The 21,658-nt window shown below is 51.7% G+C and overlaps 1 protein-coding gene across 2 annotated transcripts in view; it reads left to right on the top strand.

Moving 5' to 3' along the window:
• The window catches only part of Sorcs2 (sortilin related VPS10 domain containing receptor 2), a 371,962-nt gene that overhangs the window by 221,226 nt on the left and 129,078 nt on the right, over positions 1 to 21,658 (top strand). For both annotated transcript variants that reach the window (XM_021162553.1, XM_029478093.1), the window contains exon 3: positions 14,444 to 14,543. In XM_021162553.1, the coding sequence (XP_021018212.1) occupies positions 14,444 to 14,543 (100 nt within the window). The remainder of the gene's footprint in view (positions 1 to 14,443; positions 14,544 to 21,658) is intronic.

Below are 21,658 nucleotides of genomic sequence, written 5' to 3'. Positions count from 1 at the left end.
GAGAAGGAGAAGGAGAAGGAGAAGAGGAGGAGGAGGAGGAGGAGGAGGGGAAGGGAGGGAAGAAAGAAGAGAAAAGAGAAAAAAAGAGAAGAGAGAGGACTCTGGGAGTGGAATCTAGGAATAGAATGCCAAGGGCTTTTGAAACTCACAGGCCACCCTGAGTGACTAACCTCCTCCAAGAAGGCCTAATCCTTCCCTACCACATTCAGATATATAAGCCTAGGGAGGCTATTCTCAGTCAAGCCACCTCAAGCCTGGAGACTGTAGAGTAGCAGACTGTAGATGCTAGAAGCCCAGGCATGCTTGACCTTGGGGTGTGGTCTATACCTCTTCTGAATGGCCCCAGCAGCCTTGAACCCTGTCTACACACATCCTTTCCTCTGGCAAATTCACGGTCCTCTCCCCCACCTTCTGACACATGCAAGTTGTCTTGAGGCCCAAACTTGAGATGGATAGGGCTGGCAAAAGATGTCACACAGAAGATGTGGAGGAATGGACTGAGGGGACCTGGCTCCCACAGTTTATATCCTGGAAGAGCCCTCTGGGACACTGGGCTCAGGGCTTGTCTCTAACTTGAGGTGATCTTGGCTCCTCGAGGCAAGGAGAAAGGAGTACCTTTAGGAAATGTCAGGAGGACCCTGGGGCTCCTTGTGCACCAAGGCTTCCTCAGGGGCAGTCAGGCATCTCCAGATTTGGGGTGGGCATCAGCCTTAATGGAATGAAGCACCTGGAAGAGGGACACTTCTAAGCTGTGGTGACCCATGTCAGGATGACAGCAGTTGGCCACTGCTGGCAGCCAAGATGAAAACCACGCTACTGTGTTCTGCCTGGGGCATTTTGCTTCTGGGCCATGAGCAAAGCAGCAGATGTCCATGCACTTCAGCTTCCCCGTGACGAGGTGGGATCTGCCCAGTCTAGCACCGCGTGAGTGGCCTCCGTTCGTCTACACCGAGACTGAAGCCGGGTGTAGGTGTTTTACCATCTCTGTCCCCCTTTCTAAATCTGTCTCCACTGGGGAAATCCTCCCCCACTAAGGCACAATTAAATTTCCCAAATTAATTATGCACCTGACAGCAGGGTTGGTGATTTCCTAATTCCCACTGTAATTACATGGCAGAAGCAGTCACCCTGGTCTCCCTGGTGGGTGTGGGCTGTGTAGCGAGCGTGGCATTTGGTCTGAACCTGGCTGGGGCTTGTGCACTTGCAGGGTGGCAGTGTGGCTGGGAGTGAGGGAGGGGAATCTTCTACCCTTAGCAGACCCAAAGCGAGTTCCTGGCCAAACCCCAGCCAGCCGTGTTCTCAGCTCTGTCCTTCTAAGATCACATGGGCCCAGGCAGGCTCCAGATCAATGGATCTGTGATCATGAGGCATTGTGAAGCGGCTAGGATGGTGGACTTTCCTAGACAGGACTATCAGAAGTGAGGAGACAGCCCATAGGCCTAGTCTGGTGCTCAAGTGATACTTGGGATGAGAGAAAGGGGCAGGGCCAGAGTGGCTGCACAGTCAGGGCCAGTGTGCTGATCAAAGAACACTTCCAGGTTTATTCTTTTGTTGCTGTTGAACTCTGTGCAGATGGGAGACCAGCACTCTCCCTCGAGCCACACCCCAGCCTTCAAGTCCATTCTTGGTCACACCCCCAGGGGACTTGGACACTAAAGCCATTTCAATCCACAAAGGCGAAGGCCACAGAGTGACAGTGAGCAGACCAGGGGTGCGGACGAGAGAGGGAGTGATCCACGTGGCTCCAGGATAAAGGTTGGCGTAGCCAAGAGCCTCCCAAGCATGGGCATCCCAGGATTACAGTGGAGCACACTTTGGCTCTGGTCTCAGGCAGGCCCTGGCAGGAGCACAGCTCAGAGCAGCCTCGGTGAGGAACAAATGCAGCCCCTGACCGCAATGCTGCCCTTCCAAGCCACAAGCCCTGGCAGGCAGCGCCACCGTGGCTTCAGGGACCACGGAATTACATCTCTCTCAAAACGTTCCTTTTTAAAATTTTAATTGCCGTGACCAGCATAATCCTGCTTATCTCCGTCCACCCTTGATGGTGGATTTATCGTAATGAACTGTAACTGTGCGGCCTCTGATCTCTGAGTCCTGTTTATTTCCTAAGTGATCATAGGTTCTGTGCTGGAGGACGGTCTGTTGCTAGCCTGGGAAGTGGGTTCCCACAGCGGCTTGGTTGTTCTTACAGTTGCTGAAAATCAGCCTTTTCCCTTGGGTGCTAGGGGACAGGCAAAGTTCCCTCTGTGCATTCAGTGCCCTGCCTGAGGAGAGTCCTGCTGCTGGCCTCAGGACACCTGCCTTTCCAGCCCTAGCTGCCCACAGCCCTGCTGCACAGTGTCATCCTGGCTGGCCTCTCCTAGGAGGACATGTGACTTCCTATTCCTAGCAGAACAGCTGAGGTTAAAACATGGAGTGTGCCTAGTCTAGATGCCCAGGTTCCAGAGGGTGATGCCACTAGGGGTGTATGCCCTGTTCCATCAGCAGCCTACGCAGGATATGCAGCTGGAGAGTACAGTCCCACCTCAAGGCCTTTCCAGGTGCTACCCTTCTGCCTGGATACCTGCAGGGTCCCACTAACCCTCCATGCATTCCAGCCTCTGTTCTGTCACCTCCCTGGGAAGAGCGTGCCAGTTTCATTCTGTTACCTTGGTACACACCATGACCAAAGCAACTTAGGGGAGAAGGGGGGTATTTCAGTGTACAGGTTGCAATCTAACACCAAGGGGAATCGGGACAGGAACTTGAAGCAGAAGAAGCCATGGGAGACTGCTGCTTGTTGGGCCTGCCTTCTGGTTTGCCCACAGACCCATGCTTGGTTAGCTTTCTACATAGCCCAGGACCATCTGCACACAGTGCAGTGTCACCCACAATGGTGCCACCCACAGTGGGCTGAGCCCTTCTATAACAATAACAATGGAGGCGATCCTCCACAGAAGGCAGGGGTGCACCCTGGGGAGTCACTGACTAGAGGCTCACCTCACTTGGTCCTCTTGGTGACTCTGGGGAAGGTGTGATTCCCTTCATTCCAGAGCAGAGACCCCTGAGGACCAGCAAGGTGAGTGAGCTGCTCAGGGTCACTGTGGCCTCTGTGGGAGTGACATGCAGCTCTGGGGTGCTTGCTGTCCTCCAGTGTCCTGCTCTTCCCAGGCTGTGGGTACTAACAGGCCTTGGGCCTCCCAGGAATCCAGGAATGTTTGTAGACGATGCTCTGCTGGAAAATGAGTGTCAAGTGAACAAGGCCACACTTACCTGTTCCTCCACAGCTGGAATTTGAAGGGGAAACTTGCACTTAGAGCCACGGTCTTCCCTCAGTGTTCCAACTCCCTGTGAGTGCTCCAACTCCCTGTGAGTGCTCCTACTCCCTGTGAGTGCTCCTACTCCCTAGCAATGGGAGCTAGTGTGAGGCGCAGGGCCATGTGGTGGGAGGAGGGGGAGAATGTGGCCCACCAGTGAAATAAATATAGAATATGAAAATATGGTCCAACTCCCTGTGAGTGCTCCTACTCCCTGTGAGTGCTCCTACTCCCTGTGAGTGCTCCTACTCCCTGTGAGTGCTCCTACTCCCTGTGAGTGCTCCTACTCCCTGTGAGTGCTCCTACTCCCTGTGAGTGCTCCTACTCCCTGTGAGTGCTCCTACTCCCTGTGAGTGCTCCTCACTGTTTTCTCTTCTCAGGAGATGCTGATCCCCAACACTGTCTCTTCTGGGGTCATGTGAGGTAGTGATGGAGTTCTAGGTGTAGGAGCCTAAGGCCTAAGCTTGCTTGCTTCTTTCATGTCATGGTACTCTTCAGAAAGATGCTTGCTGTCCTCTGTCAGGTAATGACAAGCCTGACTATTCCTAGGAGGTACTGCTGTGGCCCTACCTTGCAAACCTGGAAGGATAAGTACTCCAGTTTTCCCATCCTACCAGGTCAAGATCAATGGAGACTATCCCTACCTGGCCACAAAGGCTGCCAGAGACATCTCTAGGGTCACTGACACCCCCTCTTTGAGAATCTACAACAGCCAGTGGCTTTGGCATTGAGGGCTTTGTCCCTTCCTATGGCCTTGAAGGTGGCATGGTCACAGCCTGGGTTCCTGGAGGCACACCCAGCTGTGAAAGTGGTACCACCGCTGCAGGATGGGTAGCAGCAGCAATGTCCGTGCCCAGAAGGGATCCAGGCCGGGGCCTCATTTGACCTGGAGGCTAACAAGAAGGTTCTGACGACTGTCAGGTGTGGCATAAAATTCCCACCCATGTGATGTAAACCCTGCGAGACACCACGGGGAGCTCAGGCCCCTTTCTCCTCACAGTCTAACTCCATCCTTGGTGACCAAGCAAGTGATGTCACCTCCTTTTGCCTCCTGGTCGGCACGGGAAGAGCATCCTGTCGGTCTTCAGTCACAGAGGGGTTGGGGTGGGACCACTGTCTGAAAGGTCTCAGCACGTTGATGCCTTTGAAGCTCCACCTACTGTGTTCTCACATGTCCATGAGCTGTCCTCGGTGTGTCCTACCTCAGTGGGTTGTCTCCTGCCTAGTTTTCTGCTCTTGTTTCTTCCTTGCTGCTTCCCTGGAACAGCTAGCCTGCCTCATAAGGCCTCAGTGTCATCCTCATTGGAACCCTGAGAATTGTCCACCCACACTCCTGACCCTTTCTCTCAGCATTTGTACCTCTTCTGCCAGGTTCCCAAGTCCCAGGTCCCCTATAAACCTGAGGCTTTTCTGTATGTTCAGGTAATACCATCCTTGGGCCCTAGGAAATACCCACATTTTCTCCAGATTCTAGTAAGCCTTTACTTCCTTGCGCAGGTCTATAGAGAGACCCCTACATTCTCCCTAGGCTTCAGATGGCCCCCACACCTCACTGGAATACTGGGGAATCTGCTCTCTGGTACCTTTTGTACATGAGTGGCCCTGTAGGCAGGAACATGCCTGGCCGAATGGCAGTTGACTCCACTATACAGAGGGTCCTTGAGGCTCCTGCCTGGCCAAGTTTAACCCCGTCAGTGCTGTCTGTAAGGAAGGCCAGGGGCTGCATGCAGGAGCAGGAGGAGGGGCCTGGGCAGTAGTTGTAGGCACTGAGATCTTCCCACAATGTGAAGTCATGCCCAGGAACACGGAATACCTCCTTGCCCACCACTCCAGCACAAGGCCTCAGCATGGAACGTGCTCAGGAAGTCTGTGGAAGGGTTTCTTGCAAAGGATTGAATTCTCCGAGCAAAGGAAGGGCCAAGATCAAAAGCCAGATTCTCTGGGCCAAGTTCACGACCACATTTCCATCTCTGGGTGCTAGTTGGACTGCAGGCGAGAGTTTAGAGGAATGTGGGGGGGGGGGGAGGTGGTCAGCACAGCCCACTTCATTCCAGAACTATCTGCCAGCAAAGCTCACAGCATTCAACACTCAGGGCCATTGCAGATGTAGCAATGTAGAGAGTCTGGTCAGGGGACCAGGCCCACAAGATGGCATGTGCGCCTTGGTTGTTTGGGCCTAAGAAAACTGGAGCCTCTGATTGTCCCCTGCATCCTCCCTCCTTCCCATGACTGAGCTGCCTGAGGGTCAGTGTTGGGTAAGGAAGATCCCTGAACCTACAATAACTCTCCCAGGCGATGACATGTTGCTCCCATGTCAAGGTGTCCACTGGTCAGTTGCTGGTCCATTAGCAGGTACTAGGATGGGTCTGCAGACACAGCTAGGGCAAGAGATGGCATCAGGAAGGCTCTGGGAGTCTGGGGGAGCCATGCCATAATCTCTGTCTCAAGTTGATAGGATAAATCTGAAGCTGGTACCTGGCTCCTGAGGTGTTCTGCCTTGGGCCATCAGGCTCCCCATGCCTCAGTTTCCTTGTCTGCTCATGGGCAGCCACAGCCATGTTCCAGCTTTGTTGGGTACCTCTGTAGTTACCTTCAGTCTGTTGCACAGGGCCGGCAAAATGGGGGTGGGTGGAGTAGGGAGGCTCTGTTCTGTTTCTCAGAATACAGATGTCCTTCACATCAGGAGAGTCTGATGGACTGTTTCTTGGGGTTTTTTTTTTGTTTTTTGTTTTTTTTTTCAGGTGGTCTTGCTTTGGCCTGGTCTTGTTTTTATTTCATGATGTTGTAAAAATCCAGAGGCACTCTGTAGAAACCACATTGCAAGCTTTGATCTTTTCCAGGCTGGCCATGTGTAAGAGCCTTTCTGACAAGGCTGGGCAGCAGAGAGGGTAAGCATACCAGCTGCAGGCCTGGATGGTCTGAATCTAGGCACTCATGAGTTATATAAAAAGTCAACACTTCCTTGCAGCATGGGCTATGTAGATGGTTTTACCATTGAAAGTTCACAGCAGCGTGAAGCACACTGAAGTAGTCCGGGCTCCGCGCACATATTCTGGAGTATGTGTGAATTTTTACTTCCAATATTTTTAACTTAGGATCTGGTTTGGGGGCAATAAGCAGGAAAAACATCTGTCTGATGACCTGCCTGGCCCCATTCTTCGGGCACCCCTTGGTGAAGCTTACCCCCACTGGCCAACACTCCATTCCTTATTTCAGACTCAGACTCTCAAACCACATTCCAGAATTTTCCTGAATAACACCATTGCCCTTAGTATGTACCTTATAGTGGTGATTCTCTTGTCCATGTCTGATCCTGGGCGGGCTGGCTAGCAAGTCAGGGTAGTGGAAACCAAAATTCCCTCTCGGCGGGTCTTATAGAGCCTCCAGGCCCCTGTGCAGCCTGTGGTCTGTGTGACTGTCACTACTGCATCTGCTGGTCTGTGTGACTGTCACTACTGCATCCTACTGTCACATCACACTTCCTGTCATCTGGAGCAGGACTAAATCTCAGGACAGGCTTCTCCATGTCTCCAACGTGCATCACCTCTGCTCAGAGGCCTACACTTGGTGGCAGGTCCCCATACTACTTGGCCCTACTTGGCCTCCGTTTCCCTATAAACAAAGTGCTTGTTGGTGCTAGTCTCCTGAGTGGTGAGGGGTCAACTGGAGGTGCCCTGCAGGCTTATGCCATGATTATCATGGGGAACAAGGTACATCACAGGGACAGTGCAGTGGGCAGAGGCCAGTCCTCTAAGTGACAGCGAGATGGCCCTGGGCAGCACTGGATTCTTTCAGATGCTGCCTCTACATTCATCCTCTGTTTTCAGGATGGACATGAGCATCTGTCCTGGACCCTCTCCACACACATAAACTCCATGTCCCACACAAGTGCAGGCCCTGCTGGGGGACAAGACTTGCGGGTGGCCTCAATGGGAGGGCTGGGGGATGCCTGCCTGGTGGAAGCGTGCCTTTCTCACACCTGTGCCTGCTTTCCAGGTTAGCAATGGGAGCTAGTGTGAGGCGCAGGGCCATGTGGTGGGAGGAGGGGGAGAATGTGGCCCACCAGTGAAATAATTATAGAATATGAAAATGGCTTAATGAAATCATTTTTTAAAAAGAGGATGTGTGCAAACACGCAGCAATTAAGCAGCCGATTCGCAAATAGCAATTTTCCAACTGTGCTCACCTTCCGTGCTTCTACTAGCCCAGTTTTAGACTCCAGACTTTTAATTTTTTAATTTGAATGAATGAAGATTAGAGTGGTCCCACTCAGCACTGCAGGGAAAATAGTTGGTCAGTTTGGATCCTGAAAGCAAGGAAGTCCCCTAAGGGTGTGCCCTGCCCTGGGACGGGAGATGCTTTTGGAGTGCTACTGGCCCCTCCCTGCTCTCTCCTCCCTCCTTCCCATCCCTCCTAGTGTCAAGGCTAATGCATGGTCACAAACTCACTTTTGCATGGCAAGCCTGCCCAAAGATGGAAACCTATTAACCTAAGGTCACACCACCTTCAGGTCTGGCACCCAGAGGTGGCTGACAAGCATTGATTGTCAGCTGGGTGCTTGGCTGGTAGATCTTTAGACAATCTTGGTGACTTCTTTGTAACTAGATCTGGCAGCCTTTGGGAGGGAGGTGGCAGTCTTAGGCCCAGTGCTGGCTGGAGGAGTCCACCATCAACCTCCCCAGACTGTGCTGGGTACGGAGATAGGTTGTCCTCTAATTCCCAGGCTTATCTGAGGCAGTAATGACACTCCATTTCCTTGCTTGCATTCAGGGTCCCCTAAGAGACAGTTCTTGTAAGTAGATAAGTTGGGCTCCAAATGGACAGGCTGTAGCATCCCTTCCCCTCCCTCTGTCTAGCTCACCCTGGCCTGGGGCAGAGGCTGAGTCCAGCCCAGTGCTACTCCTGCTGTGGCCTTTGCTTTGTGTCCCTGCTGGGATGGCAGGGGTCATACCGCTGACCCTTGGCTGCTTCCAGCAGACCTCAGCCAGCATGGGGAAAGGATTGGAGGATCCCCAGTCCCTCAGGCCCTGCCCTGTCTCCAAGTGTTCCTCAGCTGTTGTCCTCTAAGAGGTAACATTACCCTGTGACTGCATGGTCGTCAGGCCCTTCAGTGGTCCCAGCAAGGAGCTCCCTGTACTTGGATCTTTTTTATGCTTTGTGCATTTCCCTCCAGTATGAATGGTTGCCTGGGGGTTGGTGAAATGGCAGACCTGTTGGGCATTCTACTGCTGTCTACTTCCTGCCTGTCCCTGTATCATCACCGAAATGTAGAAGGTATAAACAAGAGTCAGGCGCCATAAGCATCTAATTGGGAATCACCTGGGTCAGCAGCCAGTGCTCAGTAATTAGAGCTGCCTGTGTAAGTTAAACAGATACACTCCAAATCGGTGCCCGCCCAGAACCCCACAATATAGCCTAGCCATCACGGGGTCTTTATGCAGCTCTGGACTTGGGGGCCAAATCTTCTGTGAAGACTGAGGTAGGGACAAGAATGATACAGCCACAAGCCAAGGAGACCTGGAGCCCCCAGGTGCTGGGGGGTGGAGCAGGGCATTTCTTCCTGGAGGCTCTGAGCCCCGGACTTGGATCAGGAACTGGGAAAGCTTGCTTGCTGATGTTGGAGCCCCCCGTCTGAGGTGGTTCTGAGGCAGCCAGGAAAACCTAACCCATCCTCCCACACACCCTGTCCACCTCTACTCTTCTTTCTACCCCCTTCCCCCTACTTCCCAGAACTGGAATGGCCTAGGTTGCTTGACTCCCGCAGTTTGTGTAGCTTTGAAAATACAGGGTTAGAGTTAGAATCAGGAGCTCAAGGCCAGTCTCTGCCTGGGCTGCACGGACTCTGCAAGAGACCAGGTGAGGCTGCTGTGTAGCTACCTTGCTGGGGAAATGTGACCATCCCTGTTCACTTCCAGTCTCATCTTCTCCACCTCCTGACACTGTGGACTGACTGGTGGCTCAGGCCACTCCACTGTCCCTGAGTGTCATGTGAGGCCAAGTGAGGGTCAGACCAGCTTTTCCTGGGAGGAGGCCTTCTGCCCTGCAGAGGGGCAGGTCCACCATCTCTTAGGCGACCTCTGTCCCAGCAGTCTGTCCTTAGCAGGGACTAGAGTGTTCCAAAGAACAAGTGTTTTGTCTTCTTTTGAGACAGTGAAAACAGTCAAGGCCACCCCACCCAAGCCATTTTCATTGTCCCCTTGAGCTCCTCAGAGTGAATCTCCTTTGTACTCCTGTCACCATTGTTGCATGTCTGTTTGCTTGAGAAGCAGGTACTCATGGGGACGATGATGGACAGGTGGGCATGCATATAACTGCCAACTGGGAAGGCACAGCCAGGCCCAGGTTCCCCTATAACTGCTTTATGAGGACCCATTCAACCAATGCCTTTGCTAGGGATCCAAGGCTAGGCCCAGATGACAGTGCAGGGTACCTGCAAGGTACCTGCAGGGTAAGTACATTGCTCACAGGCTTTGCAATGATGGGGATCTTAGAGGCTTCAGTCTTCAGTGTCTCAGAGGAGAGTGATTCTGATTCCTTAGTTGGCAACCCAGAGCCCTGGAAGCTCATGGCAGTGGACGTCAAACCCAGGATGGGTGGGTGAGGAGAAGGTGAGAGAGGCCAGAGGAGGTGACATGGTGCCTGGGGTCTCTCCCAAGCTGGATCCCATCTCCATCTAGGCTCTGTCCACAGGAAGGGCTGTCCTGACTCCCAGCTCAGCCTTGGCCTTCTTAAGAGGCATGTTCCTGAGCAGTGTCACATGGCCTTCGTGTCACCTGTGTTCCCTCCAGCTCTTCCCATATGCCATTTGTCCAGTTAAGTCATCGTCTAACTGTCCCTCCTGAGGATGGGCCTTGCCCCTACAGTCTGAACTCCTGGTTCCAACTGTAGCCACCACGGTCCTCCTCACAGAGCAGCCTAGTGCAATGAGAAACCATGCGAGGTGCATGTTACAACCAGGCACTCTCTAAGGGGACTTCACATGGCCACTTATCTGACTTACTGGGACAGAGCTTTCCAGGTGAGGATTCTACCACACGGACCCTGTCTTTCCCATGGGGACACCACTGATCTCATCTCTGTCCAGACCCGAAGTCCTGACCCAGCATGTTAGGAATAGGGGCCATGGGACTTATGCAAGACACTGTTGCTCACACTTCAGAGGAAGGACAGTTGTGACAGTGATGTGGAGGAGACCTTAGCATATGGATGAGAGAAGAAGGAAGGCTCCTGCTGAGGGACTCTAGCCACAGAACATTCTAGAAGATGCAAAGTTGGCAACAATGAAAAGATCAGTTGCCACCCATGGCAGGAGGTCTGGTGGGTAGCAGACTGAGCCTAGAGGGTGTCTAGGGAAATGAAGGGACTCTATTCTGTGTGATGCCACAGTGGAGGATGCTGTCATATTAAGTCTGTTGGGTCAGTGGGCCCTCATCAGAACTATGGGCTCTGTGACCATGGTGTGTTTGCTGGCTCATCCTTGTGACAAATGTATCCTCTGAGGGAGGGAGGGGAGTGGCAGAGAGGGGCTGTGTGTAGAGCCAGGGGTGTGGGTATTCTAGGCTTACCTCACCGTTTTGTAGTTATCCGGAGAGTGCAATAAAGGGAAGTCTATTAACTAAAACTAGGAGCAGGTGAAATTAATTTTAGTAATGATTTTAATTAACTCAATATATCCAGAATATTAGTATGTCAATATGCAATCTACATAAAACTGACAATGAGGTATTTTACATTCTTTCTGGGCCCTGAGCCTTTGAAATCAGTGTTTTACAGTTTTGCTGCTTTGGGCCAGATGGGCCACCCATTCCAAGTGCTGTGGACTCAGGCTGCCAGTGGATGTTGCATTGTAAGGCTGGGCAGCCCTTCTACCCCTCCCATGTGCTGCTCTTGTTTGTCTGACCTGACTGTCCCCTGAAGGTGCTCCAGCCCACTAGCTGTCATGCACTGAACCCGTCATACGCCTACATGTACTGCAGACCAGGCGCAAGTGCCCACCTTGTGATAGTGTGATGCTGTTATTCATGCTATTGCCTCCTAACCCTGGGACCTGCACAGATGTTTCCTTACTCGGAGGAAGGGACTCAGCATGTGGGACCAAGCATTCCTGAGGGTGACTCTTGGGATTGTCTTTTGAGTCCTGGGTAATCACGGGGACCAGGAGAGGAGGAACTTTGGTCAGAAGTGGTTGATGTCACGCTACACACAGAGCCTGGGGAATGGGCTTCAGAAACAGAGGCAGGCCACAAGCCCAGAAAATCAGTGGTTCTCAGCTGTCCTAATGCTGCTACCCCTGTCGTGGTGACCTCCTACCAATAGTTATTTTGTTGCTATTCCATAACTGTAATTTTACTACTGTTGTGAAGTGTAATGGAAACATCTGTGTTTTCCAGTGGTCTTAGGGGACCCCTGTGAAAAGGTCATTCAGCCCCCAGAGGGGTCATGACCCACAGGTTGAGAATCACTGTTCTGGAGGGTGGAGCAGGCAAAGGACATAGGCTGTTTCTCAGCTTCCAGAAGAAATCAGCACCTCCATTTTAGCCCCTAGAATCCCCATTTCTGACTTCCCTGAACTTTCTGAGTCCACCATATTTTAAGCACCATGATGTGGGAGTTTGTTACATCAGCCTCAGGGACTCACAGCCTCCCGAGGAGAGAGGTTGCCTGTACACTGTGCCCCCTCACATCCTAAGTCTTTCTGCTGCCTAGGAACACCTCAGGGCCTGTGGACCTGAAGGTCCTGGCCTGGGCAGGGAGGTGTTAGATGGAATGTGGAGATTGGGAGAGTCAGCAGGTCAGGCTGTGTAAGGTGAGGTGCAAGGCAGCTGGGGTCTGAGGGGCAGCTGGGCACTGTGGGTATCCTTGTTACTATCCCCTCAGCCCTTGCCAGGGTCCTGTGGACCTTCAGTTGCAATGCTGCCCTCTTGTCGCCCCTGCTGTCTCTTTATTATTCTGTCTGACCTACCCCCTCCTTCTTTTCTGTGTCTCAGTCTATCTCTCTGGGTTTCTACCCTGTCTGTCTGCCCCTCCCCAGCCTGTGTCTCAGTGTCTCCTCTTTCTGTCTCAGTCTATCTCTCTGGGTTTCTACCCTGTCTGTCTGCCCCTCCCCAGCCTGTGTCTCAGTGTCTCCTCTTTCTGTCTCAGTCTGTTTCTGTTTCTGTCTCTGTCTCTCCTCCATGGTCCCTCATCTGTCTGTCTGTCTGTCTGTCTGCCTGCCTGTCAGTATCTCTCTCCCGTATATATGTATCTCTGTCTTCACGTGGCCCCTCCAGTGTGGCCTTCCCTTATCGTGATGGCATCTGTGAGAGCTATATTTCACTCTTGTTCTTGGCTGATGTGTTTTCAAAGATACTGGTCAACCAGGGGCAGGTACCTTTCCCTCAAAGACACAGTCTATCCCTTCTTGCCTCAGGTCCCCTTGCATGTCTCTTTGTCCCTGCATGTCTGTGACCCAGTGATCCCACTACCTCTGGGTCCCCTGGTGCCTGTATTGCTCCTCCTCCTCTGCTAGCTTTTCGTTACCTTCCTAAGCAAGTGCCTGTTTCCCTCCCTTGATATATGTCCTAGACCACAGGGGCACCCACTGGGTGCTGTTCTCTGTGGCTATCCCCACACCCACGGGTACTGCTGTCTTAGCTCCTGTAGTGAGGAGGATAAGGAAGAAGCTGGGGCAGATGGACCGGGGCTGAGGCAGAGAGGAGCAGGGAAGGGGTGGGCTGTGAGGGGCTGCAGAACAGGATCAGATCTTGAGATCAGGATCAGAAAAGGGCAGCCAGAGATCCATCTGCATTAGGCTATGGGCCCTGAGCTTATAAACAACCATTGTTTCTACAGGGCTCTGGGGCACGTGGATCGATTTCTGCTAATGGGGCCTCTCACTTCCCCCTTACCAATGAAAATCAATTCTCTGCGGTTTGGAGAGCAAATGTGCCCTGATTAGACGGCAGGATCATGGTGTCATCTTTGTTCTCTTGCTCCAGTCCTCCCAGGGAGGCCTGAGGTAGCTAGACCCCAGATGGTCTCCGGGGAATATACCCCTGCAGGGGCAATCCTGAGAATCCGAAGATGGGGAGGAGGCTGTCAGGGACCTTGTGACCCTGAGGTTTATAAAGGACCTTGGGTGTGGCCACCAAGCCCAGTAATAGTAAGCTCTGCCATCTTCCTGGAACTGCTTCACTCGAAGATCCAGGAAGGAGCTAGCTCTACAGAATAGTGAGCACAGACTGAGGAAGGGGGTCGAAAGGCCCTGTGGGGTGGAGTGTTTTTACTACGGTGTCATGGCCTCATTTCAGACCCAGAGCAAGAAGCCCTGGCCTCCTCCAGCTTCTCTGTAGGCCCAGAGAAGGGAAGAGGCCACATAGCAAGTGCAGGTGGCAGGCAGTATCCCAGCCAGGGTTCATGTCCAGGTGCCACATGGTGCTGAGATCTTAGGCAGAAACACTAACCACAGCCAGTGCCCCTATCCTGCCTGACTCCCCCAGTGTACTTGGCATAGTCTATATTTCCCACATATTTTAGATGTGTTTTTATTATTTTTAAGCTTATTTTATGAACTGGTGTTCTCTTTCTGTTATGTCTGTGTATGTGAGAATGTCAGATCCCCTGGAACTGGAATTACAAATAGTTATGAACTGCCTTGTGGGGGCTGGAAATTGAACTGGGTGCCCACTGCTCCTCTGTGAGATGGGCAAAACAGCATATATCTTCGGGGTTTTGTGAAGCACTGTAGAGGGGGGAGAATCAATAAGTTCTGACATCTGAGAGTGGTGGTGGTACACACCATTGATCCCAGCATTTGTGAGGCAAAGGCAAGCTGATCTCAAAGCTTAAGGTCAGCCTGGCCTACAGAGTGAGTTCCAGGACATCCTGGCTACACAGAGAAATCCTTTCTCCAACAAACAAAACAACAAACAAGCTGTTCTGACTTGTAGTCCTCATTCCAGACCTGGACTGTAAACCTTAGCAAACCTGCTGTCCACAAAGGAACCTGGGCTCCTACCTGCAATTGGGGCAGGGGCATGCTCCCCTTGGAAGGATGGAGAGGACAACACTGTACCCAGTTCTCAGCTCTGCCACCTGCTGGTACACCACCTGCTGCAAAGCCTATCCCTGGAGGGCGTGTGTTAACGGTTGTCTCTCTGTTCCCATAGGTCCTCAGATTTTGGGACAACCTACACCAAGCTTACTCTCCAGCCTGGTGTCACCACTGTCATTGACAACTTCTATATCTGCCCAGCTAACAAAAGAAAGGTATGTATGTATGTATGTATGTATGTATGTATGTATGATGTGCCAGGCCAGGGTGGCCAACCCTTGGGATCTGGCTCTCTGTGGCTATCTGTATCACTGGTCTGTTCCTGCTTTGGGACAGTGGTCTGGTGTGAGGTATTTGCTCCTCAGTTCTTGTTGCTTTGGTTAACTTTGAGGAGTGTATTTGAAACTGTCAGTTGGGTCCTTGGGGGAGACCATGTAATGCTTATCCAAGGTATTTCCATCTTCTGTACTGGAGGCAGCATCCAGCACACTGGCAGGGAGGAGGAGCAGTGAGCTGGTGGCTAAATCAGTTCCATCCGGCTCAGAGTCCAGAAGGCAGCTCTGATAGTCTTCTCCAGGGTGTCATCTCTCTAGAGTTGGCTTGGTTCCATATCAGAGCATTGCTTGCTGTCCCTTGGTCTGCATTTCCCGGGTATTGCTCCATGCCTAGATGTAGAAGAGGGAAGACCATGGGAGGCCCTTCCTGCAGATGTGCAGCTATATCTCAGCCCACCTGGAGACCCCTGCGTGAAGTCAGGAGAACAACCTGAAGGATTCAGTCTAGAGAAGCAGTCCCAAGGTCACAGGACAGGACTCAGACAGAGCAGAGTTCAAATCCTGGTTCACTTCTCTGTGCCTTGGTTTCCCAGTAGGAAAATGGGACGTAGCCCACATCTTACAGAGACTTTTGTGGGCCCTGCATGGTGCTCCTGACAAGACCTGGGCCCTAGAGGTACTTGGGTAGTGACAAAAGAGAAATCCTAGCAGCTTGATACAGGACACAGGGCCAGCTGCTCACAGCTTGGAGGCCAGTGCTCACAGATGAGATGACCCAGAAATGGAGTTTATTGCAAACCTTGCCTTGAGGAGATAGGGTGCTCTCCATTTCCATGTTAGGGGATTCTCATACGTGAGCCAGCTTTTATAAGGAGGGGAAGAGAGGCATGGGGCATTGGGCATGAAGAATACATGCTGGGTGGTGCTGCCTTCACATCTCATCCCTGTCATGCTGTCCCCACCCCCAATACATAAACATACACACTCACATACACACCTGAGACACATAGCACATACACAATCACACACACACACACACACACCACACACATACCCCGTACCTAACACACACAACACATGCACAATGACACCACACACACACACACACACCATACACACCCAACATACATACCTAACACACAGCACATACACAACAATAGCACACACACCAGACTTTGTCATTAACCCTGGTCTCCTGGGGCCAGTCACAAACATTCTTTTCAGGCAAGTTGAGCAGAGAGTGCTTGTGTGCCTTGTGTTAGCGGAGGCACAGAATTAAGGAGTAAGGAAGTCATTACTCCCGTTGCTGCCTGCAGGTCACCAGATGTTTCAGGTTCTAAATCCTAGAGAAATGTTGTTTAGAAGGTAACCTGTTAATCACGTAGGTGTGCCTCTTTGCTTTTGTTTGTTTGATGATGGGCAAAGGAGGGGAAACAGCAATTTTGCCAAGAGCCAGCCCCAGAGGTGCAGCTCTGGTAGAACCTGGGACATTCTGCAGAGGGCGTGGAAACTCTGCATGGTATTCCTGCTGGGGGCACCATGCACTCTGAAGGCTGTAATGCTGGCGAAGGTCCAGGGGTTTGGTGGGACAGTGACTCAGCCAGACTGAGCAGGTCCCACTGCAGGTCAGCCAGGAGGGAGGACAGGAGCCTAGAGAGCCCTTGCTGAGCAGTTTAGCTCAGCTACTTGCTTTCTTAAGGTTTATTATTTTTTATGTGTATGAGTTTTTGCCTGTGTGAATGTATGTGTACCATGTGCAAACCTGGTGCCCGTGGGGGCTGGAAGAAGACATCAGATAGATACCTTGGAACTGGAGTTGCATGTGGTTAGGATCCACACATGAGTGCTTAGAACTGAACTCAGGTCTTCTGCAAGGGCAGCCAGTGCTCTTAACTCCAGCCCCCTCCACTGCTTTTCAATGTGATCCCATCTTGCCTGCCAAAGCGGGTCATCTGGTTTATATTCTCCTCTCCTTGACTTCTGCTGCTGCGAAAGCTTCCTCTTGGACAGAGTGGGATGAGAGGTGGGTGGGCTTCTGTGGAGGACCAGGGCACCTGGCCTTGGGGCTTTGGCAGGTAAGAAGGAGGAAGGTGGTTTGGCTTTAGCTTTCCCTGCCTCTCCCTAGACCCCTGCCTGATGCCTCACACAGGCAATCTCACTCCACCTACAACTGTCCAAGCAATGAGGCCTTGTCATCCGTTTTCCAGGGCAGAAAACTGAAAGGAAAAGTGAGAGTTGTCCCATCACACACCTCGTAGAAGGAGACCTGGGGTTGAAACTCGCTTCTCCTCAGTCTAAGCTAAGGAGGCAAAGACACTATCCATGCTTAGAAGTGCTGTGGGGCCTTCTACCTGCCAGGAGCCCCGAGTGCATGGAAGGAACAGGGCAGACCCTTTGCCTCCCTGCCTGCCGTGATCTTTCCTGCTGCAGCTGTGATGGTGTGTAAGGCAGAAGTGACTGGGGCCACTGCCTTGACCCCTCTGAGCCTTGGTGGCATCCCAGGATATGGGCTCAGTAGGAAGTTCTAGAAAGGACCTTCTAGGCAAGCTGATTCTCATTCAGGCTTCCTCTGCAGACTCCTGGGATAAGAGATGAAACAGTGAGGCATTTGCAGTTTCAAAACTTGACAAAGTCTGCCCTGCTGGGGAGAAGTGATTTGACCGTTTCCAGACTCCCTGGGCTCCCTGTGTCCATGCAAACCCAGTCCAGTCCAGCTCAGCTTACCTACGTGCCAGAGGCAGGAAAACAGCAGATCTTTACCGTATTCCAGGCTCCGTCTGCTCGCTGCCTGCTTGTGCAATCCTGTCTCCACTCTGGGCCTCATTTCCCCCATGTATAAATGAGGAGCATGAACTGGACACTGCACAACACCCGGCTTAGTTCTGTCATCCTGGCCTCTGCTGGCTTTCTCCCAGAAACCCCACGGAGAACATTCCCTGGAGAAGAAATCCCAACTCTGCTTGTCAGTATCTCAGCTCTATGTCCTCTGCAGAAGGTAGCTGTACCCTTCTAGAACCTTCGAGAGTCTAATGGGGCCTGAGAATCTGGAGCCCACTCAGTATGTTTGTGAGAATCTGGAGCCATGCAATATGTATGAAAGAGACAAAAGTGAATGTCTCATCTGCCCCCTTCCCCCAGGTGACTGTGACCTGGGACGGTAAGGCTGTTTCCCACAGAACACCACTCCCTGTTGTTGGATAATGTAGCTTTGCTGGAAAGTGGGAGTCCGATTAGGAGACCATTTAGTAACAATTAAAGTCCAAGCGGCTCTTTATGGCTTCTTACGAGACGGCTTTGTGAGCTATCTTCAGAACGAGCTTGCTTTGATTTTTGTCTCGCCTGTGGTATAATCAGAGTGTGGCCCCGGGCATGGTGCTCTGCCACCTCAGACATAACTCTGGCCCGTGATTTTTCTCCTCTAAGTCGCTGTGGTATCCCGCATGGGCTTTAGGTGACAAACTCATCTCTGAATGGGCCCCGAGAGTGCTAGAACACGGAGGAGGTGGGAAGGTCTGGTCTGGAGGGGCTGCCTAGCGAGAAACTGCTTTTAAGTATCATGTTTTGTATTAAAAATTTATGTGGATTGTCATCTTATACAAAGTGTCTGTGTTGAATTGAATGCTAAAGTCTGCCATACGCACTGTCACCAAGAAAATGCCTGTTGCGTGGATGGTATAGGAGAATGCTGATTTCTGGGCTCCCTGCCCACCCACTGAGCCCCTCCTTGGGGCTCATCAATTTTTCTCCAGTTTTCCCCTCACTCCCCCAAGGCTCATGAGAAGCCACCTACCAGCCTAACAAGGTTGGGGAAGACGTGGATCAAACTCTAGCCCTGCATCTGGGAAGCTGCCTATATGACCAAGAGCCAGGACCTGTATTTGCAAAACAGCCAGTGGTGGCAGGAAAGATACATGTCCTGTAGGACTCCATCACCAGGCAGGCTGCTGTGCGGAAACTTGCACACACGTCCTGGCAGACCCACTAGGGCAAGCATAAAGAGTTGCTGTCTTATGATTCACATGGGAAAGACAGAGACCCAGGGGGGTTAAAAAAAAAAAAAAAACTTCCAAGAGTCCACACAAGTGAGTCAAGACTGCCTTGGCCCCAGATGCCCCCTCAAACTTTATCCCCATAGGACCCAGATGGCAGGAGACCTGGGCAAAGGTCCAGACCTAGAGCTGCACATTAGCCGCTGATAGCTACTGGGGATCCCAGTTCTTTGGCTCTCCTGGGACTATGTCACAAGGGAGCCCCCAACTCTCTTAATCATCAGCTCTGCCGCTGCCCCCAGCCCCTGCCTGTGAATTTCTCTGGAACCTTTCAGGCTGTGTCCTGCTGGTGGTGCTGACTCTTGCTGGACCACATATACAGGCCTCCTGGATGCCTTTCCTGGGCTGGCTCTCTCCACACTGCTCTCTTCTTTGTCAGTCTGTCTTCTCCACCAGATCTTCCCCTAAGCTGTGAGTCCACAGCGCCCGTCCCTGGCCTTGTTCCTGCTCCGCCATGGCATGAGCCTCTTCCCTGCCCAGCCCGAGGAGACCCTCACGGAAATCCAGATTCTCCTCTCCTGTCTTCTCCAGAGTGGACCAGAGCCGTGTGTAGTCTAAGATCAGCTCAGGCTCCATGGCTCTGGCAGTGCAGGCTTACTCCTGAGCTTGGAGAAAACACTCAGGAAGCCCGGCTCCTTCAGCCGCTCTGATCCAGTCAGAGCACAGCAGCCTGGTGGCTCTCTCTAGCAGCATAGAGGGTTTGAGGAGCCCAGATCTGATCTTAGTCCTGACTTGACTCAGAGATGTCCCAGCAGTAGGTACAGCCTTTATCCTTCCCACACTGAAGCACATGCCTAGCTGTGTTGTCTGCAGCTTTGAGGTCCATCCTTCTGAGGGTCCTAGTTTCTGCCCTGGGCCTTACATCTGATCAAGGATGTGCCACGAGGAAAGAAGGCCTGAGGGATGGAGATAACAAGAGCTTTGTGAGGACTTGGACCCTAGGATTGGCTATGAGATGCTTCATAGCCATCAGCTTCTGCTTACTGGATGCTGCATTCAGATCACAAGATGATCTCCTTGCATCCACTGTGTATCATACGGATGATGTGCGGCTTCATAGTGCAGTGCCAGGCGCTGGCAGCTGAAATCCTCAGCACCGTGGTCACTGGCAGGAGCTAGTGACACCCTCACCCCCAGGGTTGCTTTAAGAGTCTGTGTCAGGCTGTGTAACTCAGAAGAGATCAGGCCTCCTACTGTGCACTTTTTTCAGGGTCTCACCTTGGCTAACTGAGAACTTGGGCTGAAACTTCAGCATCCTCTGTATCTCCCACCAGCTGGGCCACAGACATCCTGTGGACCAGAAAAGATCAGAGATACACATTCAACTTCATGTTCATGTTTAGACTGGACCAGAACCTGCACATGGTACCTAGGTCCTTTTTTGCTAAAAAGGACAGCCCCTGCCGCAGTATACTTGCATACAGCCCGGCAGCCAGAACTCATATTCAATATGCCTCACCATATCTCAGGAGCATGAGAAGGGGTGTGTGTGTGTGTGTGTGTGTGTGAGTGTGAGTGTGTATGCATATGTATATGTGTGTGTATGTGTATACATGTATTGTGTATGTGTGTGTATGTGTGTGTATGTGTATGCATGTGTGTATGTGTATGCATGTGTATATGTGTGTGTATGTGTATGCATGTGTGTATGTGTATGCATCTGTGTATATTTGTGTACATGTATATATGTGTGTGCATGTGTATGTGTATGCACGTGTGTATGTACGTGTGTATGTGTATATGTGTTTATATGCATGTGTGTGTATATGTGTATGTGTGGATATTTGTGTGTACATGTGTATGTGTATGTATGTATATGCATGTGTGTATGTGTGTGTATGCATGTATGTTTGTGTATGTTTGTGTGTGTGTGTATGTTAAGAGGGGTCTCAAGCAGCCCTCAAGTTGTGTGCTTCATTAACTGGGAGAACTACGCATAAGGAACATGTGGGGTAATATTCTCTAGGATAGGACGTGGGCAGACTTCCATTTCTGCTATGACTGCATGGGTGCTAGGGTGCACTGACAGGCCTTGGTGTCACTGCACATCTGCAAATCAATGTCATTCTCAATGCTCCATCAAGGTGCTACAGGGGAGCAGATCCCTGCCTCCAGGGCTCTCTGGCCAGCCCACACAGGGCACCTCTCCACCACCCTTTCTGCTACTGTTCCTAAGCTATGCATGGAGTCTCCATCATCTGCAGGGCTTCCCTGTGCTCTCATCTATAGTGTCCTGGACTGGAAGGGTGGCAGGGTGGCAGGAGGAAAGGAGCAGGAAGAGATGGCTTTTCTATGAGGCATCCTGGCATGGTGCCTGAGTGTGTAGATTATGGTGTGTTACCAGAATATGGCGCAACTATGCACAACAGAAACGTAGCCAGGGAGTGAGAACAGACATGTCCTTATGATCCTGGAGTCTTAACTGGAGTATTCCAAGATGCCAACAGTGAGGCAGGGTCCCTGGATGGCATACTTGGGGCTATGTGCCTGTGGTGAATGCCAGCCCTTACCTGTCCCTGTGATTGATACCCATGCCCCTCCATGATGAAAATGAGGAATTGCCTTGGCAGGGATACAGCCCGGGAACTGTTATCAGGGCTTGAGTCAGGAGAAGTGAGAAAAGAAACCTAACAGACAAGGCTCGAGAGGTAAAACCCAAAGGGCTTTGTTTATAGGGATGGCTTGTAAGAGTAAGTGGGGAGAGCTGTCATGACAGCTTCCCTATGACAGGCAGGGGAGGCCCAGAGAAGAGTCTGCAGAGAAACCCCCAAACAAAGGGGATGCCTGACTTTTCTAAGTTTGCTGAAAGGGGTGGGGGGTTACTGGGAAGTTTCACCCTGTGATTTAGTTGGAACTAGCCTGCGTGACAGAAGAGCATGGCAGAGCCAGGTACTGGGTAGGACCATTAATTAATAGCTGGTAAAGTTTCAGCACTGCATGGCTTTTTAATTTTTGAGAGAGAGAGAGAGAGAGAGAGAGAGAGAGAGAGAGAGAGAGAGAGAGAGA

Source organism: Mus caroli, chromosome 5, assembly GCF_900094665.2.
Source record: "Mus caroli chromosome 5, CAROLI_EIJ_v1.1, whole genome shotgun sequence".
NCBI lineage: Eukaryota > Metazoa > Chordata > Mammalia > Rodentia > Muridae > Mus > Mus caroli.
This window is presented reverse-complemented; position numbering and strand designations above follow the sequence as displayed.